This window comes from Cyprinus carpio, chromosome B13, assembly GCF_018340385.1.
Source record: "Cyprinus carpio isolate SPL01 chromosome B13, ASM1834038v1, whole genome shotgun sequence".
Taxonomy (NCBI): Eukaryota; Metazoa; Chordata; class Actinopteri; order Cypriniformes; family Cyprinidae; genus Cyprinus; species Cyprinus carpio.
Window position 1 is genome coordinate 9,847,283 of NC_056609.1, and position 26,654 is coordinate 9,873,936.

The following is a 26,654-nucleotide window of genomic DNA, read 5'->3' on the forward strand; positions in this document are numbered from 1 at the left end:
ATGTATCATATTTCCTGTCGAAACTCTTTCGCTTGCTGCTGATTTCAAAATTAGCTGTAAATGTACAGAATTAATATCGGCATGAATTGTGAGCTGGCTTTCTTTGTCAAATAACATGTATTTTTTCTTAACTGTCTGTACTCACAACATACAGTGTACTTATAGTATGTATAGTTTGTTTGCATTTGGTTTTCATTGCAAGTGTAATAACACACGTATATTTCAATTAAAAGGGAGCTGAACTAATGAGTGGAAGGAGAAGAAGCAAACCCAATCTGGGTGGAGGGCGTTCAGTAAACCCCGAGGAGGTGGAAACAGGATGTTGTGATGATGAGGATGATTTCAGCCTGGATTTGGGTCCCAGACGGTCATTCAAGCCTCTCTCATCTAGAGGTTCAAGAGGTGTCCGTGGGGCTCGTGGAGGGACCGGCAGAGGAAGATCTCAGGCACTGCCCAGAAAACACGAGGAGGAGGAGAAGAGATCCAGATTTAGACCTGAACAAGTGCAGCTGCCCCTGCAGAAGACACACGTGACGTCAGAGAACAAACTGCGGGTCCAAGAACTGCTGCGGGAACTTCAGAGCCACGAGTATCACTTGAGTTTGTTTCTATAGAGGCAACAGTGGCCTTGGTTCTGCAAATATTTCTTTTTTCCTGTTCATTTTCTCCATTGGGATTTTTTTTCTTCTCTTAAATGGATAGTTCACCCACAACTATCCCCTTTTTTGTTTACTCGCCAGACTGAGATATGATGTGCTGTTTTGATATAATTATTAAGACTTGCACTGATGTTTGTTCTGTTTAGGGTTGGTGTAACGCAGCAGAGAGCGGCTTTAAGGCTGGTTACCAGTACTGCAGAGAGAACTTCCTCTCGATCCGGGGCTTACAGGTGAGACTGGACTCTGATTGGCTTTGTGAAGGATGGACTGAAGGCCAGGGTCATTATCTCAAAAGGAAGTGATGGGGTGCTGGAGGCCACAGGCTATGAGGTAACAGTGATTCAGTGCTGGGCCAAAAACTACAGAACTGGAAGAAATTCAAGTTTATGTACTTAAGATCATAGAAATGTGAAAAGGTCATCTTGATATTGCCTGATTTAAAGGGATAGTTTACTCCAAAATGAAAATTCTGTCATTTACTTAACCTCATGTTGTTCCAATCCTGTATGAGTTTAATATATATATATATATATATATATATATATATATATATATATATATATATATATATATATATATATATATATATATATATATATATATATATATATGTATGTGTGTGTTGTTATGTGTTTGTGTATATATATATGAAGAATGTGGGTAACCAAACAACTACTGGTAACCATTATGGAAAAAATACCATGGAAGTCAATGGCTACCGTCAACTGTTTGGTAATTGATGACAGAATTTAATTTTTGTGTGTTTTCATACATTTTCTGACTGAAACCTTCTGAAGGATTTGTAGTTGCAAAATTGAAAAAAAAAAAAAAAAAAAAAAAAAAATATATATATATATATATATATATATATATATATATATATATATATATATATATATATTTCAAAATATTTATATATATTTTTGTTTTTCTTTAATTAAATATTTATTTATTAACAGTCCAGGACTGCTTGTTTTAGATGTAGTGAGTGTTAATGAATATCAATGTAATGTAATTATATTAAAATAAAGAGAACATTAGATGAAATGTGGCATTTGAGAACATATTCAAGTGATCCTTCTCTGATTAACACCAGTTTGGAAAATGTGCTGTTTTCAAAACTATTTATAAGATGTTTTATCCCATCTCTTCTGGACAGCGAGTGTTTTGTGGACACTAGTAATATATGAAATTGTTCAGTGGTAGGTTTAAGTATGTGTTGTTTTAGACTCTTGGGTAAAATCAATATTTTAGGTAAAAACAATCAACTCTTTTGTTTTTCTGTCCCTCACAGGCCAACCTGAACTCTCCCAACACGAAGCTGATGTCAGCCTTGTTGTGTGCGGCTCTCTACCCTAATGTAGTCCAGGTCAGTGCACAGATTTCTCTGAACTGGTGTGGAAGATGTTTCATGTGAATGTGTATGAAACATGCCATGTTTTATTTAGGTGAGATCTCTTCAGGGAGAGTTCATCATCTCTCTGGACGACGGCTGGATCAGGTTTACTGCTGCGTCTCATGAGGTAAAACAGACTTGCACTAGAACATTATTATATCATGCTATGGCAGTGTTTGATTTCAGTTTGTGTAGGTGGCTGAGCTGGATCAGCTCTTAGAGGAGAAGATCAGAAATCCCAGCATGGATCTGATCAGCTGTCCTTGAGGATCTCGCATCATACACACCATAGCGTCGCTCATCTCCACACAGTGGCATCAACGTTCTTCTCACACCACTCACATACTATTCACACTTAAATAACAGCGGGATGCTCACCTGAAAACAGCCTTCTAAAATATCAGTAGATGATTTTATTCAACTTTGTCGAGGCACTTTTCAGAAACAGTTTCATTTTCTTTTACAGAGTAGATGCAGAAAATATACTTTGGCATTGTGTGATTTCACAGACATTTCCTAAATCCCCTTTAATGCAATATTATAGAAACAAGACAGCATGTGCATCAATCTTGAACGTGAGTATGAATTGTGTCAAATTATAAAAGACACTGTTATTGTTTTTAATTATTAACTTCTATTATAACGTGGGACTACTATGAAAAGTCATATTTTTGCCAAAAGATGCAATTAAAAATAATGGATTTTCATTTTTTTCCCCAATTATTTTTGGGCACATGAGTTTGTGTGATTCTATTGCATTGATATAATTTGTCTCATTACATGACTGCATTTTGTGGATAATGCTATTATGGTATTCACCTCAAAAAAATAAAAAAATAATATTTTGTAAACAAATTACAGGCTTTGTTTCTATTAGATGACATTAAAATGTATGATTACAAGCAAACCTTAATGTTAATTTTAACTAAGTAGTAATTGTGTTAGTGTAGGATTTATGGTAGAGGGGACAAATATCCTCTACAGTAGAAATACAATATCATGGTCTTAGAAGCAGTACATCATGTTGGTCATTTAACTTGCTGCTAGAAAAAAACTTCACATGCTGATGTAATTTCAGAGCACTGAGAATGTGAAGCGTGTTGTGTGTGTGTACGTCTCTCCTGGCCTCAGCAGAGCATCAGGAAAATGAGGCTGAGAAGAGACAGAAATCTCTCATTAATTCAGAAACATTAGCTTTTTTATAAAGCAAAAATATAATTATATAGATAGACAGATAAACAAGTACACAAATATGGTCTGTATATGATATAATGTATACTACAGTTCAAAAGTTTGGGGTTTGAACGATTTTTTAACGTTTTATGAATTTACGTCTCTTATGCACACCAAGGCTTTATTTATTTGACCGAAAATAGTCAAATTTTGAAGTATTATTACAATTTAAAATACCTGTTTTCTATTTGAATATATTTTAAAATGTAATTTATTCATGTGATGCAAAGCTGAATTTTCAGCATCACTACTCCAGTCTTCAGTGTCACATGATCCTTCAGAAATCATTCTAATATGCTGATGTGCTGCTCAAGAAACATTTCTTATTAATGCAGAAAACGGTTTATAACAGCTTAATATTTCTGTTCAAAAGAACATTTTGCAGCATTGTATTTACTGTCAACGCTGGTCACCCAACAGAATAGCAGTATTAAAAATAATATCACACTGACCTCAAACTTTTGAATAGTGTACATTTAAAAAAAATAAATAAATTTTGGTCTGAATTAAAATGTACTTAATTAATTTACAGTACCTGGTTAACAGCATCTGGCCAGTTTTGGCTCTCTAAACAGAAGGCACTGTGTTTGGAGTAAGCAGCTCCACCCTTTCCTTTCAATGTCCCGTCCAGGAAGTTAGAGGTGTAGAACTGAACCCCAGGCTGTGTAGTGCTCACCTCCAGAACACGACCCGTCCCAGGATGCACCACTCTACACAGACCAACACGTGCAGTAGTATTGAGGCACATATGAAGTAATCGCGTAGGCTCAATAATCCATTTGAAATAACAGGTTACCGGGCACATTTTCGCTCCAGTGGCGGATCACCAGGTGAACACAGACAGAAGTTGTGATCAAAGCCTGGACCAGGCAGCTCTTTCAGTCTAGAGCCCAAGAGGACAGGCTTTCTCAGGTCAAACAGGGTCTTCTCCACAGGTTTCACTTCCCCTGTACATAGTAAAGAAGCCACACAAAACCATGCTTGACAGTTTCTGGTTACAGACGTTTAAAACATCTAATTCTCTAAAATAATGGGATAAAAATACCTGTGGGGATCATCGTATCATCCACAGGCAGGTATGACTCTGCTGAGATGGTCACCTCATGGTCGTAAATGTCTGGTGTCCCCTGCAGATGTGAAAAAGCATTCATTAAGAGTAGGAATACAGCCACGCAGTGTAAGACGAGGTTTATAAACTGCTGTACCTGTCCAGCCAGGTTGAAGTATGAATGGTTGGTGAGGTTGATGGGTGTAGTACGGTCAGTCTGTGCGTGGTACAGCACACTCAGTGTGTTCTTCTCCAGCCTGTAGGTGACAGAAGCGTTTAGGTTCCCAGGATAACCCTCATCACCATCTGGACTGAAGTGACTCAGCTTCACTCCGTTATCCACCGCCTCTGTGGTCCACACGGCCTACAACACACAAACATCCTTAGAGAAAATAAGTCTGCTGAATCACGATGTCAAAGCTTGTTTTGGAGAAAAAGGATAGAGATGGTTTTCATTTTAAACTGACCTTGTCAAAGCCCTTCAGTCCTCCATGCAGAGCATTGGGTCCATTGTTAACAGCCAGTTTATATTCTTTCTCATCTACCACAAACCGGCCCTTTGCCATGCGGTTTGCAACCCGGCCTACCACAGCTCCAAAGTAGCGAGGGTTTGAGAGATAACCTAGAGTGAAATAAAGGGAATTAAGCATTCGATATCTCTATAGTTGGGTCTAGTGATAGATATCATCGGCCCATGACGTAACCATGCCTGCTGGGCTGATTACAGCAGTGCCTCTCAACCTCTGACTGCAACGATATTCATAGTTTCTGTAAATGAAATGTCAAGAGTTCCTTGCTTATTTGTTTTGATTTCGTTGTATGCATGGATTACTTGGGTTGTTACCAACATCTGGTGAAAATTTCAAGTCAACAGCACCTTTAGAAATATATTTACTGAGAAAAACGGTGACGTGTTTAATACTTATTTTACCTGCTGCTTATGAAATCCTTGAAAATACCATTAAGTCATTAAATAAAAGTCTCCTAAATCCTTTTGAGTGAAACAAGTCAGTTAATTATTGACATTAAGTTAGAACTTAGACCTTTACAATGAAAGTACAATCTGCAGCTTAGATTGGCATTAAGGAGAATTTCGTCAGAAATGTCTTGACCACATTATGATGTTTTTTTTTTTTTTTTTAAATGAATTATTTATTTTTATTCTGAAATACAAAATCCTTCATTTGTTCTCCTTGTAATCTAATTGCTGTTTAAGAAAAACAGCTGAGATATTAAATAATAATTATTGGCCACATCTGGCAGGAAATTGTTAGAACAGGTCAATAAATCATTCCAGGTGTCTCTAATCATCAACACATCAGCCACAAACACCTGCCATTCACAATAATTAAACTCTTTCCAGCTCTGATTTCGCATGGACTGAAACTTGCCTTCTGCGTGATCGTATCCTAACACTATATCCGCCCTGTGGCCGCTGTGATCTGGTGTCCTGATGGACTGGATCACGCAGCCCAGAGAGAGGATCTCCACACTCACAGCGCCGGAGCGCAGGCTCCATCTCTCCGCTGTGCCGCGCTCCTCTTTACACACCTCCGTCATTCTCAAACAAGCGTTTACTGCTCCAACACTGAACTCAAAGTTACAACACGGCAGCACAAACGACTACACTCACGTGACATGTGAGTTAATAAACTACAAAAAGTACCGCCCACAGTGTCAGAATCCCTTCCCTTCTGTCAGATATTTTGAGCGAGTAAATAGAGTGTGTTGGTGTTATACTGCCACCTTCTGGATTGGAGCAGTACTGCGCATCTATACATGTGGAAATGATTGGCCATTGGTGGTGCTGCTGCTTTTATATGCATTGTTAAACATCGAAGTTAAAATACATTCAACTAACAAATTACTTATCTTAAATCAAATTTACCACATTGCACATGGACAAAAACAATATTAAAAATAGATATTGCAAAACAAAATTTCCCCCCAAAAATGAATTCCACCATAACTTATCTCTTGTCTTATCGTACTTGTCTAGATTGCAACAGTAATAGTACAAAATAAAGCAATCTTTGTAAAACAAATCTAATAATATACAGGCTATTGATCTGGAATACTTATTATAATAGATTTTAATAACTACAATACAATAATAACATTTTATCAATGCATTCGTCATTTATTTATTTTTCACTAAAGAATTATTATGTGACATTCTGACCTGAGAGTTATAAAACGGGCAACATATTTGGATGGATTTTAAATGTGTCAGTCTAAAAATAGACCAGTCCTAGATATGCTGTGCCTCTGAGAGTTGCCCCTTTGAATCTTCACACCTCTTTTGTTTCCTGTGGTTTAGTTTCTCCAGGAAAAATGTGCATTACGGCATAAATCTGAGATCACTATAATGTTGTTTATTTAGTTATTTATTTATTTTGAACTCCACAAATCTGTGTAAAACATTAAGACAATTTTCTCCAAAGAGATCCAAAGAGCATTCTGTTCTTGACAGAAAGAAATCTGACCATCTGAATTAAGTTAGCTTGCTTTCTAAATGTTGGTGTATTAGTCTTTTATAAACACAAATTTGGTTAATTAGTTTAGGCTTTTTTCAGCAGCTTGTCTACAGGCCTATGATGTATAACATTTATAATCAGATTCTAGTAAAGACTGTACTGTATTACATCTTGCTGAGTGGCTTGGACTTTAACACGATCAGTGCCACAAACTGACTTTTTTTGATGAGTTACAAAAATAATGCAGAATATTCTTTCTTTCGTAGGCCTACTTTTTGTTGACATGTCATATTTTGTTTCCCAAACTTCGCTGATATGTAGATACAGTGAGGGAAACTGGGGCTGCGTGACGTCACAGCAAAGTTTGAACAGAACCAAGATGGCGGAAGACAGCAGACCGAGGAATCGGCGTTTCTCTGCGACGGACCGTAAATGCCACAACTTTGCTGAAGGTGACAGCCTCATTTCATATCGTGTGTGATCGGAAAGCCGTTCTTCACACACTCGTTTTGTTTTACGGGTGCCTGTTTGTTAGTTTGCGTTCGTCTGTGTTTTAACGACCGGTTAAAAGTTAAAAAACGGGACTTGAGCTCGTGTTATATCTGGTCACGGTCAAACTCGGCCAGCTGTGAATCGGTCCACGCCAGAAAGCGGCTCGTCTAGTGCAGGAAGAGCTGAAACGGAGAGTTTAACTGTGTTGACTGTCGTCGCTGGCGTTGAAAGCCTCGTGAGACGCGCTTCAGAGAGTCGAGACACGTTACCTGTCAGTGACGCCATAATAACGGCTTTATGCGCGATATACACACTCTCGCGCTCTCACACTCTCGATATACACACTCTCGCGCTCTCACACTCTCGATATACACACTCTCGCGCTCTCACACTCTCGATATACACACTCTCAGCGCAGGTTTATTGTTAAACGGTGTCTTCTCGGTGAGTGTTTAAGCTATTTTTATGCTTGTTATTATTAGATGGCTTAATTTGCAAACTTTGGAGCCAGGCTTTCTTATTTTCTCGTTTTGTCACGGTCGTTCAGTGTGCGCAGTGAACTCCAATATTATGGTAGTTTGTGAGTGGAAATGTTTTGGTAAGTTATATTAAGTAGCCCAATTTCAGTATTTCACTGAATTCGCCAGCTGTTTTGTGATTGAGTAGCTCGTGCGCCTCTGGAAACTAATGAAACTGTGATATCTGCATTCACCTCAGATGAGCTGTGCTTCGTGAATGCTCTCTTGAGCTTTAGGGTGGTGTATGTCCTGTTCTTCTGGGTGTTTAGTCCCAGAACTTACCACAGTAATTTGCCATGTAAATGTGCTTTTACTTAGGGCTAGGCTGATGTGTCCAGTAAACCAACATATGGTGATGTTTAAGTGCACAGGGCAATTATATTAAGGTATCTTTTATCTCTGCAATTATATCAGTCAGTTTATGAACTGATAAGATTTAAGCAGGTGGTTATTGTGCTAAAGGTTAGTGTCTGATTTTTATATATATATATATATATATATAGACACACACACACACATACATACTATATATATATATATATATATATATATATATATATATATATAATATATATATATATATATATTTACATGTTTATATTTATAATCATATAATTTATATTATAAATAAATATATTGAATATATATAAATTTAATATATAAACATTTTTCTATTCCTATTATTAGTTTTTTTTTAAATGGCAACATTTCCGCATTGAATTCTTTAAAGGGGTCCTGTTATGCTCTTTTACAAAGTCTTGATTTCATTTTGGGGGTGTACTAGAACATGCTCTCATGCTTGGTGGTATGAAAAACGCATTATTTTTCACATAATTTGCATTATTACAATACCTTTCTCCCCAGCCTGGCACAAACGGCTCGGTTAGTTTTGGGTTTGATGAAAGCCTAAAATCTGTTGTGATTGGTTCGCTGTCCCAGTGCGTTGTGATTGGTGAACAGCTCAGCCATGTCTCAGTACTGCCCCGCCCCTTGCCAAAGCAGCAAGTTCTGTCTGCTCCGGTTTAGTTAAGGATGGCATCAATTATTGCCATATCAGTTTGAGCCGGATTCATTGAGGATTGCGCAGAACCTTTGCACACACGGATATTGCAAGACATATTAGAGTGGTAACGTTATTGTTATTATTTTTATTTTTGTTGGCTAAATCACATTTTTTATAGGATGTCAACAACCCCTTAAAAATAACTGCATTTACTATATACAGATAGGTGCATATGTATTATGATTATTGTTCTTTAATTCTAACATTATAACATGAATCGCAGTGAAACTGTTATACAGTTGAATTTATTTTTACCATAGTCCAGTGTTTCCCACAGATTTGCACTCTATTTGTGGCGGCATATGTGGTAGAGATCCAGGTTTCCCCAGTAACGGCTGTACAAAAAGCAGCACTCCGCTCACAGACGCTGCTTTGTCATGCATTACATGCGAGTTGAAATGAAAATGACATCCAATTTTCTGAAGACAGTCGGTTTCCTTCAGAAATACAGTGATATAAAAACACTCGCACTCAGTGTATGGGAAACACTGTAGTCTCATAATTGAAGTGTAAATTCTGCAAATTACATCATTGTCCAGTATTGTAGCGTCAGCAATTTATTCTAAAAGTGTTTTCATAATCGTAACATACATATTTATATACATAATTATCCAGGTGTAATAACTTGTGAAAACTTTGATGCTACAGCAGCACTTCTTCGTCGTCGTTGTTTTGTCTGATGCACCATGACCTCGCCCCTCCCCACCCCCCAACCATTCAAATTTCCGTAGGCGGGAATTATTTTAATGATATTCTTTGTGACATGACAAAACCCGGAAAACAACACTGTAGTCCAAACGGGCCGTTCGTTGTAGTTTTTGAAAAGGGATTTTTTAAAAACTAAATATCTCTCTTTGGAGTGGACTTTGAGATTTGTAAGTTTGTAGATCTTTTTTTATGCCCAAACATACACACTACACACTGACTATAATTCAAAAAGTGAAAAAGCATAATAGGACCACTTTAAGAGTAAACAAAAACAATATGACATTTATTTACAATTATGTATGTTAGTAGCACTTTCAAGGGATAGTTCACCCAAAAATGAAAATTCTGTCATTAATTGCTCACCCTCATGTCGTTCCAAACCCGTAAGAGCCTCGTTCATCTTTGGAACACAAATTAAGATAATTCTGATGAAATTCGAGAGCTTTCTGCCCCTCACAGCTATGCAGCTACCATGATCAAGGTCCAAAACATAGCAAGGACATTGTTAAAATAGTCCATGGGACATCAGTGGTTCAACCGTAATTTTACAAAGCTGCAAGAATACTTTTTGTGCACAAAGAAAACAAAAATAACGACTTTATTCAACGATTTCTTCTCTTCAGGGGCTGTTCTCTGCTATTATAGATGCATACTCATTACGTTTCTCTGTATGTAAACAAGGTGAAGCGCATGCATGTTCTACTTCAGCAGCACCACGTGCATGTCAGTAATAAATAATTAGTTAACATAAACTAACTATGAACAATACTACTACTACAGTATTTACTATTCATAGTTAAATTTCATTCAAACATTGTTACATTTTTCTAATTTCTTTTTTAGCATTTGTTAACATTAGTGCTGTGAATAACTGTGAATAACAACTGTATTTTTGAACTAAATTAAAAGATGAATAAATGAATAAATATGTTGCTCATGTTAGCCAGTGCATTAACTAACAAATGCAACCATGCTGTCCTGTATCATTTTATGTCCTGACATACGGAAGAAGTTAATTTAAAATGATAGTTTACTGTAAACTATAAATTAATATTATAGTATTTTTAGTTGGCTCCTCTTTCTATATTTCACTCTTTGTTGAGTTTAACAACATCGCAGAAACTCATAGAGTTGTATATCATCACGTAGTTATGCACCTTTTTAATGTATTATATCAAATATTAAGTGTAATGTAAGTCTTTATTTGGTTTGCATAATCAGATTCCAAAAATTCTTCATCATATCCAGTGATCTTCATTAATTATTCATATTGGACGTCTGGACAAAAACATTTAAAACCTGGAAGACTTCAGTCATGTTTTCATGTTTACTAATGTTTGTTAATGTAATGCAGGGATTCCCAAGCATTTTGTTTGTTTGTTTGTTTGTTTGTTTTGTTTTTTGTGAACAGAACCACTTTGACCCATTTATAATTTATATTTAAACTGAGTATTCTCCAATTATTCTGTCTGGCCAATACGAGTGTGGCACAAATCTGTATTGGCCTGTACTTGAAGCAGTTATGAATGTGCTGTTCCCTCTCCAGTGTGTCCTTGGTGTGTGTTTGCTCACACTGACACTGCTGCTCGGCTGGCCGTGAGCCTGAGGAGACCAGAGTGAAGGGGAGAGAGGGTGTTTGTTTTGTGTTATATGTGTCTTAACCCCTAGGACAAAAATGACCAAATTTACCCCTGTGGCCGAAGGGATATAGGTTTATCGCAGCTCATGAATAAAGTGCATGGGGTTAAAACAGAGACCCACAATCCTGGAATAGAAAGTGACCGCAGTAATGAGCTGCTAGTGAAGTGCTGAAAAGCAAAGCTGGAAACATCACGAAACCCGTGTTTGACCAACAACGACTTGGTCTCAAAATGTGGATTTTTCTCATCCATGCTTTTTTGGCCAGTATTGCACAACAAAAGAGGACATTGTGACAATTATGGTTTACTTTTTAAACAGTGAGGAATTTAAGGTTGAAGCTGCCACAAAATTGTTTTTAAATGTTTAAAATTATTCAAATGTACAAATGACCAGTGTTATTTTAGTATTATTTATATAATGTTCTAGTTTTATTAACATTTTGAAATAGCTTTTATTTTTACATTTAAAATTGTATATATATATATATATATATATATATATATATATAGATATATATATATATATATATATATATATATATATATATATATATATATATATATATATATATATATATATATAATGAATCAAAACTAAAAATATGAAAAAAAATGAATCAAAACTAAAAATTGAAATGAATTAAAAATAAATAGTACACACACAAGGATACTTATGTGTGTACTATTTATTTTTAATTCATTTCAATTTTTAGTTTTGATTCATTTTTTTTTTTTTTCAGTTAGTAATTATGGTGCTTCAACTTAAACTAATTAGAAAATGAAATGTGAAACCTGAAGTTTTTCCATCTAATATTTATATTTTATTTTATTGTAGCTTTATTGCAGTTATTAAAATGTTTGTAATAGTTGCAAAAAGTTAATGACCTTTCTAATTACCCTGTTTTCCCCCTACAGATATGACCGGTGTGGAAGATGTTCCATTGTGCCGCCCCGTTGAGGTGATGAGCTCACTGGAGGAGTTCAGCTCTGATACTAATGGAGTGGCATCATGTGCTGCAGCAGAAGAGCTTGAGCTAGAGGAGGACCCAGTTCCTGAGGAGGCTCGACCCATCCAAATAGTGGTTGCGAAGGAGGATGATCATAAGTTTGAGTTGGATGCCGCTGCGTTGGAAAAAATCCTGATGCAGGAACATTTGAAGGATCTCAATGTGGTTGTGGTGTCTGTGGCCGGGGCCTTTCGCAAGGGGAAGTCCTTCCTGCTGGACTTCATGCTGCGTTACATGCATAATCCGGTTAGAATGAATCCCCTTCTACTGATCTAAGTGTATGAGTAGTTAATACATGGACATAATATAAGTTTTTAAAATAAAATGTGTATATTTGTAAATGAGAAATACTATGTGAAATATGAGAGAATATAAAATATGTATGAAACACGCTTGCTCCGGTCCAGATATGGACTATGATCCATGCAGTGAGAGTTGTTAAACTGATCAACGCAGAAACGTCTCTCTCATGCGCGCTCCACGTGTTGTGGTATATTAAATATTGTTATGGTCATATTTACAGAGCTGAACTGACAGCGCGGAAGCTCTTTCATGAGATTTGAATTCTCCGCTGTAAGACGTCCTCATGCATAATACAGAACATCGATTGGATCGTAAGACTTCATTCTCATGAATAATACTGAGAAAAGCGCAGAAAACTGTTGACGTAGACACATACTTTCCAGCCACGGTAGCCAGTCACCACTGCAAATTAATGCATATACGCCACGTTTCGTGACATCGGTTCAACTTTTCTTTTTGAACAAAATTGCTCCAAAAAAAAAAAAAAAAAAAAAAAACCCGTTTCCCTTAATAACAGACATTTTGAGTGCTATTGGTGTTTTCACTGATGTGCAACCTGTTCATATACAGCACCGAGAAAAGGTTTTTGCCCCCTTCCCTTCCTTTCCCTTTTTTTATTTATTTTTTTTATTTTTGTCACAATTAAAGGGTTAGTTCAGCCAAAAATGAAAATTATGTCATTAATGACTCACCCTCATGTCGTTTCAAACCTGCAAGACCTCCGTTCATCTTCAGAACACAGTTTAAGATATTTTAGATTTAGTCCGAGAGCTTTCTGTCCCTCCAATGAAAATGTATGTACGGTATACTGTCCACGTCCAGAAGGGTAATAAAAACATCATCAAAGTAGTCCATGTGACATCAGAGGGTCCGTTAGAATTTATTGAAGCATCAAAAATACATTTTGCTCCAAAATAACAAAAATTACGACTTTATTCATCATTGTCTTCTCTTCCGGGTCTGTTGTGAATGCGACTGCTGTGGCTGTTGACGTACAACGCTGCTGACGTGTTCTCTTGTGCGCCCAATAACAAAGATAACACGTCAGCAGCAAAAAAAACGCGCTCACAACAGACCCAGAAGAGAAGAAAATGATGAATAAAGTCGTAATTTTTGTTATTTTTGGAGCAAAATGTATTTTCGATGCTTCAATAAATTCTAACGGACCCTCTGATGTCACATGGACTACTTTGATGATGTTTTTATTACCTTTCTGGACATGGACAGTATACCGTACATACATTTTCATTGGAGGGACAGAAAGCTCTCGGACTAAATCTAAAATATCTTATACTGTGTTCCGAAGATGAACGGAGGTCTTACGGGTTTGGAACGACATGAGGGTGAGTCATTAATGACATAATTTTAATATTTGGCTGAACTAACCCTTTAAAAGATTCAGATCATCAAACGAATTTTGGTAATACATAAAGATAACCCGACTAAATACAAAATGCTGTCCAAACCTGCCTGGCCCTATGTGAAAAAGTAATTGCCCTGGTTGTGCCAGTTATCAGGCATTTGCAATAACTGCCAATAAGTCTTTCACATCACTGTGGAGGAATTTTGGCCCACTCTTCTTTGCAGAATCGGATTTAAGTCCAGACTTTGACTTGGCCACTCCAAAACCTCCTTCAGGATTTTCTGATAGAGTGCAGAATTCATGGTTCCATCATTTATGGCAAGTCATCCAGGCCCTGAAGATGTAAAGCAGCCATAGACCATCACACTACCACCACGTTTGACTGTTGTTTTGATGTTCTTTTTATGAAATGCTGTGTTGGTTTTACGCCAGATGTGACGGGACATACACCTTCCAAAAAGTTCAACTTTTGTCTCATCAGTCCACAGAATATTTGGCCAAAATTCTTGGGGATAATCAAGATATTTTTTGGCAAATGTGAAATGAGCCTTTGTGTTCTTTTTGGTCAGCAGTGGCTTTATCCTTGGAACTCTCCCATGGATGCCGTTTTTTGCTCAGTCTCTTTCTTATTGTTGATTCATGAGCACTGACCTTATTTGAGGCAAGTGAGGCCTGCGTTTATTTAGATGTTGTTCTGGGTTCTTTTATAACCAACCTTTAGTCGGCCAGCCACTCCTGGGAAGGTTCACCACTGTTCCAAGTTTTCTCCATTTGTGGATAATGGCTCTGACAGTGGTTCGCTGGAGTCCCAAAGCTTTAGAAATGGCTTTATAACCCTTTCTAGACTGATACGTGTCAACTATTTTGTTTCTCACCAGTTCTTTAATTTCTTTAGATCACAGCATGATGTGTTGCTCTTTAAGCATGCTTCACTTTGTCAGACAGCTTCTATTGGTCTGGCAGTAATCACGCCTGTGTGTGGCTAGTGAAATTTAACTCCGCTTTCTAAAATTAATGTGGCTAATCACAGTTATCACAGTTCTTTAATGATTTAACAGGAGGGGGCAATTAATTTTTCACGTAGGGCCAGGTAGGTTTGGACAGCTTTTTTCCCTTAATAAAGGAAATCATTTAAAATCTGAATTTTGTATTTACTTGCATTGTCTTTGTGTAATATTAAAATTAGTTGTATGATCTGAATCTTTTAAATGTGACAAATATGCAAGAAAATAAAATTAAATAAAAACAGGAAAGAGGCAAAAACCTTTTCACGGCACTGTGGGTTAACATCTCAAAAAATGCAAAATGTATAAATGTAGATGATAAGATTTACTTAATTCTAAAACATTTAGTCTGCCACTGCAACCACAAATAAACAGAGCATTTACTTTTAATTGTAAACTTGTTAATGCTTCTATTATATTGAGGCCTCACACCACATGACAATTTAACAAACATTACAAATTTAATTAATGAAGGGGGGATGTATTGGCCCTTTTTTTGTCAGGACAGTAAAATTACATGTCAACCACCCATATGCATTTAAATATGTGAGGCATGAGAGCTCTCACATATGTTAAAAATAAGTCTATCTGAATTCCTGATGACTCCTATCATTGACTCCTATCATCTTTACTCGAGGGCCGCGTCCTGCATGTATAAAACCAGCTAGGTCACATGGATGTGAGCATGCATGCTTTATTAGGTGCATTTCAGAACCTTCACATGAACAATGTCTTTTGTCTCTGTGTCTTTGTAGTCATCTGAGTCATGGATGGGAGGAGACGATGAGCCGCTGACTGGTTTCTCCTGGAGGGGAGGCTGTGAGAGAGAGACTACAGGAATCCAGGCCTGGAGTGAGGTGTTTGTTGTGGAAAAGGAGGATGGAACTAAGGTAGATGGGTGTTTACTTGAATTATCGTGTATTATCTCACTGTGAAGCTATGTTGACTGTGTGATAAGACTCATCTCTGTGTATCTGAAGGTGGCTGTTCTGCTGGTGGACACTCAGGGAGCCTTTGACAGTCAGTCCACCATCAAAGACTGTGCCACAGTTTTTGCTCTGAGCACCATGACCAGCTCTGTGCAGGTGTGTTGAAGCACATTAGTGATGCTTGGGACTTTAAATAATCATTTTAGCATATTAAGCGACAACAATCTTGTTTGTTTTAGGTTTATAATCTCTCTCAGAATATCCAGGAAGATGATTTGCAGCATCTCCAGGTAGCAGCTTTCTTTGTTGGCGTGCACTGTTAGTTAGTGTTAATAGTGTGTGTGTGGGATAGTAACCTCAAGTGTCTGTTTTTTCATAGCTGTTCACAGAATATGGTCGACTTGCAATGGAGGAGATATATGAGAAGCCATTTCAGGTAGAAAAACTCATCTTCATACTGAGTACATGACATGGCCGCAAATCAACCTGCGTTTAGGGCAAAAATTTACACACATATCCAAGATATTAAAAATATTGAGAGGCAACTTTACAGCCAGTATTTAAAAAATCAGATCATTTGTTTTGATGGGCTGTATGTGAAGTATTTGTGTTGTGTTTTATATTACTAGAAAGGGGGCCGGATACTGACTTTTAATACTGAATGTTGCTCAAAAGTTTGGGGTCAGATTTATTTTGTTTTATGTATTTTTATTCTGTACATTCTTTTAAAGAAGTTTTATTCAGCAAGGACAAATTTAATTGATCAAAAGGGTCAGTAAAGACATTTTTAAAATGTTACAGAAGATTTCCAATAAATGTTTTTCTTTTGAATGTTTTACCAAAGATCACCTTTTCCACAAAAATATTAAGCATCAAAATTATTTTCAACATTGATAATAAGAAGAAATGTTTCTTGAGCAGCAAATCATCATATTATAATGATTTCTGAAGGATCATGTGACACTGAAGACTGCAGTATTGATGCTGAAAATTCAGTTTAGCATCACAGAAATAAATAACATTTTATTAGTAAATAGAAATGGAAAACATGTTTTGAAAATAAACTTGTACGTACTCATATCAGCACATCCCTAGTTTGATGTGATGAACCAATACATTTTTCACAACAAAACTATGAAATACTGTTGATACTGAGGGATCACTTTCTTAACTCTCTAAAAAAATGAATGAGCTGTTACCTGAATGAATTGGGCATCTGAGGAATTGTCACACATCATTTTCAGTAAAAGAGCTCATTTGGGCATTTTGTTTGAAGAATTTATGCATGTTTTTCTAATTTGTGGGAATACCTTTACTTTTCTTCTTGAGCTTTTAGCTTCACTTTTCTTCTTTACTGTCTTCTAGAAACTATTGTTTCTGATCAGAGACTGGTGTTACCCCTACGAGCATGACTATGGGCTCAAAGGAGGGAATCGCTTCTTGGATCGGAGACTACAGGTGAGATGAAGCACAGAACAGATAAAGACTGCTTCAGCATGTTGATCGGAGTGTGAGTTGTGTATTATTTGTTCTGTTTAGGTGAAGCAGAATCAACATGAAGAGCTGCAGAATGTTAGGAAACATATTCACAGCTGTTTCTCCAGCATAGGCTGCTTTCTGCTGCCACATCCAGGTCTGAAGGTGGCCACCAACCCTCACTTTGATGGCAGACTGAGAGGTCGGTACAGTTTTTTCCTCTCAGACGCAGATATGCATGAAATGCATGTCATTCATGCATGATAAAAATGCATGTTTAAACTGTAGGCCCATCATGACATAATTTTTCTTTTGCAGACATTGATGATGAGTTCAAGAAGCAGCTGCAGAAGCTAGTGCCTTTACTCCTGGCACCAGAGAACCTGGTAGAGAAAGAGATTGGTGGAGCTAAAGTCACGTGCAGAGACCTGCTGGAGTATTTCAAGGTCAGATTTTATTAGTTGAGCTGCAATGACAGCTGTAAACACAAATCAGGTCAGGTGTTAATTGTGTCAGGATTGAAACTGCAGAGGCTCTATAAAAGTGTTCCTGTAGAGTTAGTGCAGCAAATGATTGCTAGTCTTTATTGCTACTAGAGCGATAAACTTATTTTTTCATCAAGTCAATTATTAATCACACTAAACAATTATTATGTCAAGTAATATAGCCTGGCAATTGTCTTTTTACAGTTGTCAAGCAACATTAACGTAGAATTGAGTTGTTGTGAGATCACTGGTGTGCTTTTTAAAGTGTCATCATTGAACATGGTTCATCCAATCGGATTGTATTTCCAGAACATTTAAAGTGGTGGTTGATTGTGATTTTAATTTTTTAACGTTAGTGTGTAATGTTGCTGTTTGAGCATAAGCAATATCTGCAGTGTTCAGTGCAAAATTATTATTTTAAAATTATGGCAGTTTAATGCCTACAAAAACGGCTCGTTGTTATGACAACGAGTTACTTCCCTGGGTTCGTGACATCACAAAACCAGATAAACCCTGCCCCTGGGAAAAGGCAGCAAAGGGGACGAGCCCATGTTGTGCTGCTTTAGAGAGGAGGAAGAGAAAACTAGAAGTGCACGTAAAAGTCTATTCATATATGAATCGTAGTTCTGTCTTCTAACGATTCTAATGGATTCAAAATAAATCAAATCAAATTATTCAAAATCAGTGTTCTAAAGCAGTGGTTCTTAATACTGTTCCTCGCGTGGCCCTGCTCTGCACACGCTCTGCATCTCTCTCTCTCTTAATGTCTATCTCTCTGTCTCTTTCTCGCTCAATGTCGCTCGCTCTCTCTCGCTCAATCACTCATTCAGATCACCAGCTTAGCTCAAACAATAACTGTTCCAATTATACACTTATGTTCACATAGCTATGAGAAGCATTAAACATGGACGTTCATGCGTTTGCCATACTGTATTAAAGCTTTACTTGGGATAAAACCGTATATTAAAGGGATACTCCACCCCAAAATGAAAATGTTGTCATTAATCACTTACCCTCATGTCGTTCCAAACCCATAAAAGCTCCGTTTGTCTTCGAAGGTATGAAAGGTATGAAAGTCGTCGTCAGAATACTCCATCTGCCATCATACGTGCAATCTGGGTTATATGAAGTGACGGGAACACTTTTTGTAAGCGAAGAAAACAAAAATAACGACTTTATTCAATAATTCCTTTGTCAATGGTCTCCTCTGTGTCTGTCCATATCACCGTATGCACCTTCTGAGCGATCCTTGTCACTAATATCCTCTGCTTCTCAATCGGGCTCAAATTGATACGTAATAAAGACAACGCCATCGTTTACAATACAACCGGAGCACATGCCGCTGGGGTGAGGGGTGAGACGTTTAGATGCGCTCTAGAGGCGGTTTAGCCAATCACAACACACTGTGCTAGCTAACCAATCTGAGCCCATTGCCTATTTCTGAGGGAGGGGCTTCATAAAAGCAGGAAATGATCAGCGCGCTTATAGGAGAAGGGACAGAGCTGTGTAATTATGTGAAAAATAATGCGTTAGCACATTCCACTGCACCCCATAAACACAATCAAGCCTAGAAAAAAACACTCAACCACCCCTTTAATGCTTTATGAACATCCAAATGATTTTGTTTTTTTCCTGTTTGTAGGCATATATTAAAATCTATCAAGGGGAGGAGCTTCCACATCCTAAATCCATGTTGCAGGTGTGTTACCCTCAATCTTTAATGTCAAAAACAGTAATATTATGAAACATTTTAAATAATTAAACTATGATAAAATGTTTTCTATTTGAATGTATTCTAAAATGTATTTTATTCCTTTGGCAAAGCTAAATTCAGCATCATTACTCCAGACTTCTGTCACATGATCCTTCAGAAATCATTTTAATATTTGTTGCTCAAGAAACATTTTTTATTATCAGTGGTGAAAAGTTGTGCAGCTTAATGTTTGTGGAATCTGATAATTTTTCATGATTCTTTTGAATAGAAAGTTCTAAATAGCAGCATTATTTACATTTTGTAAGTAACATTATACATGTCTTTACTGTCACTTTTGATTAATTTGAAGTGTAAATGGCATAAAAAAAATAGAAAAACGTACTGAACCCTAACTTTTGCACGGTAGTCTATATGAAAGTGTTAAATGCCCTGTGCCTCTTTTACTCAGGCAACTGCTGAAGCCAACAACTTGACAGCTGTCGCTGGAGCGAAAGACACTTATAACAGAACCATGGAGCAGGTAGAGTTACTTTGAGCTGCTTGACAGAAACATGCATGTAGACAAATTGCAAGTGGTGTGAGCAAAATGCATCCTGCATATCAAGGTTCTTTATTTTCTAAATAGATCTTGGATGGAGAGGGACCTCAGTTCTCTTTAAATATAGCAGGAGCGTGACGTGAGATGAGCTAGCCTATATAACTGAAAATAACTTGAGGCCATTGCACTAAAATAGTAGGTTTGGCCTAGATAACTCAAAATACAGAGATGCCTGTTACGGTTTAAATATTTCTAGAATACATGCATCCGGCGATTAGGAAATGATTTTGAGCTTATATTTTTGTTGTGTGTGTGTCACAGGTATGTGGAGGTGACAAACCATACATCGCCCCTGTTGACCTTCAGCGCTATCACGAAGAGTTTAAGAAAACCTCCGTGCATCAGTTTTGTGCGGTGAAGAAAATGGGCGGCCTGGAGTTCAGTCAGCGGTACCAGCAGCAGTTAGAGACTGAGCTGGATGAAGTGTACACGAATTTCGTGAAACACAATGAAAGCAAGAACATTTTCTATGCAGCGAGAACTCCAGCCACCCTGTTTGCCGTCATGTTTGTTACCTATATGGTCTCCACAGTAGCGGGTTTCATTGGGCTATCAGTAATCGCGGCTCTGGTCAATCTGGTGATGGGGGTGTCGCTGCTGTCGTTGTGTGCCTGGGCGTATGTCAGATACTCAGGAGAGTATCGAGAAGTGGGTGTGGCGATAGACCTCATAGCAGAGGCCCTGTGGGAACAGGTGAGTTATGCTTCCTTCGATGGCTGGGCCTATTCTACAATATTGTTGTTTCAGTTGCTTTCCTGTCGACTTTTGTATTCATCATGTCCTATAAACCTTTCACTTCTAGTCCTGTCATAACCCACTTTTTCTAAAGCTGAGGAAGTAATTTGACTCCCCGTTGAGAGCAGTTGTAAAGAGGGCAGCATTGTCCTGGGCCCTGACACAATGGGGGCCCATGAAACTCCTCTATAGTATAACTTACTCATGGAGTCCAGACAAGAAAGGCACCACCCAAAAACAATTTTGTCCCAGGACCTGTGCATTTTAGAACAAACCTTGATTCTAATGCCAGGTTTTCTTCCTGTGCCCTAATGGGAGTGTCAAGATTTAGCTTAATTTATATTGCATTCACACACATTGAACATTATTCTCAACTGAGGTGCTTTACTGAGACTGCATTTCTCTTGCTATTAGACAATAATAGTATGTAGAGATTTGTTTCTTGATTACCTTTTTAAATTACTCAGGGATGTGATTTTTCCGTATAAATATGAATTTCCGTATTTTCCGACCTCTGAGGGACGACCCATTGTTTTTTTTTTTTTTTTTACCTAAATAAACTACAAAAAAAACCATCGCGGACGGAATGGTTCTGAGAGCGCTGCACGAGCTTGCGGTGCCATCTGCAGGACAGTTAAAGCATTGAAATGATTCAAAGCGCCAAACGCCAGCAAAATCAGCGCTGAAACGTGGTCCTCGACCCGGTGACTTTTTATGAATGGCGGTGAGAATTTGAGATTGGTAGTGCTGTAATTATATAATAGGCTTTAGTGTGACTGGCTACATGTCTGCTGTTACAGTACTGTTTTTAGTTGTGATTCACTGTTAGTGCTGTGCTTGGTTTGAGCCGCTTTAATTTGCATGTGGGTACGCAACATTCGTCATTAGAAATATTTACAAATCTGTTGCTTTTAACAAAGAAGTTTCAGTGTCACATAATCCTTCAGAAATCATTCACACACACATGCTGATTTGCTGCTCAAGAAGCATTTCTCATTATTATAAATGTCAAAAACAGTTTTGCTGCTTAATATTTTTTTGTGGAAACAATGATACCTCTCAAACATTTCTCTAAGATTTAAAAAAGAGAGAGAAATTTTATTAATATATTTGATAAATGCAAATAAATGCTGTTCATTAAACTTTATATTTATCAAAAAATCCTGAAAAATAAAGTGCATCATCATTTCCACACAAAACATGAAGCAGCAAAATTGTGATAAAAAACTGATAATAATCAGAAATGTTTCTTGAGAGTCAAATAAATTGTAATGATTTCTAAAAGATCATGTGCCACTGAAAACTGGAGTAATGAAGAAAATTCTGCTTTACATCACAGGAATAACATTACATTTTATAATATGTTAAAATTGAAAACTTTTTTTTGTATTTGTAATTTTAAAACATTTAATAATATTAAACATTTAATATTAGTCCACTTTTAACGATACGTTTATGATAGAAATGTTAAATGACCTACAGCTATATCCAGTGACGCAAACTACTCTAATTTATTTTATTTCTCAAATATGGCCATTTTGAGAGAGAGAGAGAAAGATGTGTAAAATCTCTGCATCTGTCTCTTTCTACAAAAATATGAAGCCGAGTTTAGTTACTTAAAAACAGCGATTTTACACCCCTCCTTGCTGAGAAATATAAGCGATTTAGCATCGATTAATAAAAGTCACGTGGCAGCGCTGACAACAAGCTTCTGAATGTTACTTTTTGCACAGCGTGATCTCATTTGTTTGCGAGTGGTGTGTGCGCGCACACGCATCAATTAATGCAGTATATTCATATAGAACGGCGATTAAACTGAATGGTTTTAATGCATTGGCCTTGTCACACACACACACACACACATATATAGTGATGTTCAGTACTCTCACACTTTATATCTGTTATTCAAGAAACTTTTGAAAAGTTTAAAAAACAATTTATGAAGAAAATCTTCAGAAATTATTTGCATGGAAATCCAAACAGGCCTATTGTTTTTTTTTTTTTATCGTATCATTTAAAAATGTGTATGTACTGTACAAAGCATTAATGCATACTGTATAATACAGAATGCATTAAAAAAAGAGGGGGGTTGGGGAGGTTGGCACAGTGGTTAACCAGAAAAAATTTAAAATGGCACGTCAGGCCGAAAAGGTTGTCGACCCCTGCTATATACTTATAGTACTTTATCATAATATATTATATTGTTGTCATGATTATTAAATGCTGCTTTTTATTTTACAACACAACATTAATTATTACAACAATATAAAACATATAATTTAATAAAATAAAAAATATAAATCAAAAAATCAGTGCCGTGACCTTAGCCGTGGTCATATTCACATTTTCCCTCTTTTTTGTCTCTAGTTGATCACATGCCTGATTACTGTTGCTCTTACTTGGGGTTAAAGAGTTAGTTCACCCACAAAAGAAAAGCGTTATTTACTAATTTACCCTCATGTCATTTCAAACCCATAAGATCTTCGAATAAGAAATGAGAAATAGTGAATGGCTGCTTTCAAAGCACTGCTTCATGAAGCTTCGAAACTTTTGTGAATCAGCTGTTTCGAAACAGTGGTTCAGAGCACAGTCACATGATTTCAGTAAACAAGGCTTTAAGGCGTCATAACTGTTTCTAAATATTTAGAAATTTCAATGGTTCGCAGTTGGGGGACGATTTTGAATCTTAAACCTGTGAATCCCTACACTTCTTTCTTTCTCAGCTATTATTTAATCTGTTAGACATTTGCTGTTTGTAAGTGCAGTTTTAAAACAATTATTTAAAAATCCTTATATAATAGTTGCAAATGACTGGAAAAGACATGGACATTCAAAACGTGTGTTTGAGGTGAAGTTACTTCAATCAGCCAGTCTTTAAAGGGATACTCCACCCCAAACTGAAAACTTTGTCATTAATCACTTACCCCCATGTCGTTCCAAACCCGTGAAAGTTTTGTTCATCTTCGGAACACAATTTAAGATATTTTGGATGAAAACTGGGAGGCCTGTGACTGTCCCATACTAAATTGTTAAGTAAATAACAGTGTTAAGGTTCATAAAAGGTATAAAAGTCATCATCAGAATACTCCTTCTGCCATCAGACGTGCAATCTGGGTTATATGACGTGACGGGAACACTTTTTGTAAGCGAAGAAAAAACAAAAATAACGACTTTATTCAACAAATTCCTTTGTCAACAGACTTCTCTGTGTCTCTCCATATCACCATATGATGCGTATGCTCTTCTGTATCATCTAGTGATGTTTCGTTCGTGAACGAATCGTTCTTTTTGAACGAATCTTTTAGGTGAACGAATCGTTCTCGTTCACATAATCCATTGACTCCTATTTCTCATTCACTGAAACTCCTCCCTCGACAGCAGCGCGGCGCTATTATGCGCAGATCAGTGAACTGGTTCGCTCTGTGAACTGTCATCCTGTCAAAGAATGACTAAACCTCGAGCCAATAGCCTTCGAGTATGAGATGACACGAAGCATGTGATTTGTTGAATGTAGTGAACGAATACGCCCTTCACTGAATGAGTTTCATTTGAGTCTGAACAAGATCGAGAGATCTTCTCGTTCCTGAATGAAATGAATGAACGGGTACATGTGTCGTTCGTGAATGAGTTGAATGAACTGCTGTATCTCCTTCATAAACGAAATGAATGAGTGTGTACCGGATCAGTCGGCAATTTAGCATGTCATTTTAAATTCTCAATCAAGAAAGCAGATGCAAAGCATGGCTATGTTTATATATTCATATTTAGCATACAGAACATAACTCCACGTTTATTCCCCAATTTATGAATGTGTAATTGTCTGACCAAACAATTAAATTGTTAATTATGCAAGAAAACCTTGTGCTTTGGTCATCTTAACAACTTATTTAGACTTTATTTCTTTAATGAGTAAATTATGCACACATTTTAATAAAGCCAAATCAGTTTTTGTAACAAGTGAATACATTCTTTGACATAAGATGTAACACACAAGACACTCTTTCGTCACCCGCTGGCGTATTTATGTAATATGAAGAAATGGTCACTGAACGAATCAGTCAACAAATCTGAATGAATCATTTTGTTGAACAAACTGAAAATGAACGAATCTCTTGAAAGAACAAAATTTCCACCACAAGTATCATCCGCGCCACAAGGATGCGCTGTTTTCTTTCAACTCAAAGCTAAATACACATAGAAACAGCGCATCCTTGTGGCGCGGATGACACAGAAGCGCACACACAGCATACGGTGATATGGAGAGACACAGAGGAGACTGCTGACAAAGGAATTATTGAATAAAGTCATTATTTTTGTTTTGTTTGTATTTTTTGTTTTGACATGGACAGTGATTGACAAAATTTTCATTTTGGGGTGGAGTATCCCTTAAGATCCAGTCCATTCATGGGAAAGCCATATCTAGGGATTTGACTTCTGTGACCTGTAAACAGTCACTCAGAACACACTAGCAACCACTTGTTAACAGGCTAAAAACTGTTCAAGCACCAATAAAGTTTTTGTTGTTTTTCCTAGGTGCTGAAGCCACTCACTGAGCAATACATGGAAGAAAATGTCCGACAGACTGTTGTGAACTCTATAAGAGCCACGCTAACAGATCAGGTGACACAAGCGACAAAGTTGAAGACCAACTGACAGTTTGCTGTGCCTTATCTTCCCTGTGTTTGAACAATCACTGCTTTTATGTTTTGTATTTTCTGTGATGTTTGGTCATGTAGACTGTTTAATCAAAGTTTACAGCATACTTTACCCTGACCAATATACACACCGACATGCTGACTGACACTGTAACCGCAACAGACATGAGTACAAATGCTTAGAAATTCAGGTTTAAACATCAGGTATACATGCAGCTTTGGATTTCTCTTGCTTTGAGAGATTATTGAGGGAAGCACTACAAATGTTTTACAATCTGAAAGTGAATTTGAACAGCAGATGTTTAAATCCCTTATGTGCTTAACGGTTGAATTACTGCTCTCAGATGATGATCCATAGCATTTCCCATTTCACCTTCTAGCACACAGTTACTCGGTTTTAAAACGTTATAGCATTTTGCTGGATTTCTTGTGAGGTATTTTTAGAGCCTTTAAGGAATGCTGAAGTTGTAAATCCATCCAAGACACCCCTCTATCGGGCCTCTTTCTGTACAGTGTTGTTTTAGACTGTATCATAGCCTCATGCATGTAAATGAGTGTACAAATATCAGCTGTAGAGCACGAGAGGATTTAATTTCCAATGTTTTGAGATGAGTATGAATGTGACGCTGTATTTGCCTTTTGTTGTACTTCAGAGCACCTTTCATTGTGCGCAGTCTTCTGACACAAGGGAGTGCTCACGAGAAGACTTGATTTGTCAGTCTTTTAAGGTTATGCCATGTAATTTATTTTTTAAACAATTAAAATATTTAAAATGTGTGTTTCTGGTTCCTTCAGGATAATTTAGGAAGAAATTGCTCATGTGTTTTATATAAAAACAGCAAAAAATAAACACTACAGTAAGCTTCTATATGTTAGCAATGTTTATTTTTGTATTCAAGTTAAAATTTATTTGAATTTTAAATGAATTTGGAATACACAGTAGTATATTTAACTACTAATCTAGATGGTTTCTTTTTTTATATTATTATTATTTTACACCATAAGTACAACAGCAGTTTGTGAAATTAATTTTTCACATGAAATTTATATTTATATTAAATAATATGTTTCTCTCAGAAACAATCACCACCAAAACTCAGTGTACATGCAGGCCACTCTGCTGTGCTACATTTCTACAGTAATACTGAAAT

At 36.9% G+C, this 26,654-nt stretch overlaps 2 protein-coding genes across 6 annotated transcripts; one reads left to right on the forward strand and one right to left on the reverse strand.

The window, feature by feature from the left end:
• On the forward strand, positions 1 to 26,280 carry atl2 (atlastin GTPase 2). 5 transcript variants are annotated; one of them, XM_042736386.1, is made up of 18 exons: positions 1 to 88; positions 234 to 589; positions 806 to 989; positions 1,954 to 2,028; positions 2,108 to 2,182; positions 7,135 to 7,265; positions 12,150 to 12,487; positions 15,667 to 15,801; positions 15,892 to 15,996; positions 16,080 to 16,130; positions 16,220 to 16,276; positions 17,206 to 17,298; positions 17,380 to 17,518; positions 17,635 to 17,762; positions 19,444 to 19,500; positions 19,964 to 20,035; positions 20,375 to 20,806; positions 25,382 to 26,280. In XM_042736386.1, exons 5-18 carry the CDS (start codon positions 2,178 to 2,180, stop codon positions 25,499 to 25,501), a joined length of 1,863 nt encoding a protein of 620 aa, XP_042592320.1. In that variant the 5' UTR covers positions 1 to 88; positions 234 to 589; positions 806 to 989; positions 1,954 to 2,028; positions 2,108 to 2,177; the 3' UTR covers positions 25,502 to 26,280. The 5 variants fall into 5 exon arrangements, with proteins under 5 accessions (XP_042592320.1, XP_042592323.1, XP_018941925.1 ...); XM_042736389.1 differs by having other exon boundaries at positions 806 to 889; XM_019086380.2 differs by having other exon boundaries at positions 234 to 989.
• Positions 2,449 to 6,048, reverse strand: galm (galactose mutarotase). The gene is made up of 7 exons (XM_042736390.1): positions 5,728 to 6,048; positions 4,804 to 4,958; positions 4,494 to 4,700; positions 4,334 to 4,415; positions 4,085 to 4,235; positions 3,824 to 3,998; positions 2,449 to 3,207 (listed from the first exon to the last, which is right to left on the reverse strand). Exons 1-7 carry the CDS (start codon positions 5,894 to 5,896, stop codon positions 3,130 to 3,132), a joined length of 1,017 nt encoding a protein of 338 aa, XP_042592324.1. The 5' UTR covers positions 5,897 to 6,048; the 3' UTR covers positions 2,449 to 3,129.
• Positions 26,281 to 26,654: the final 374 nt, after the last annotated feature.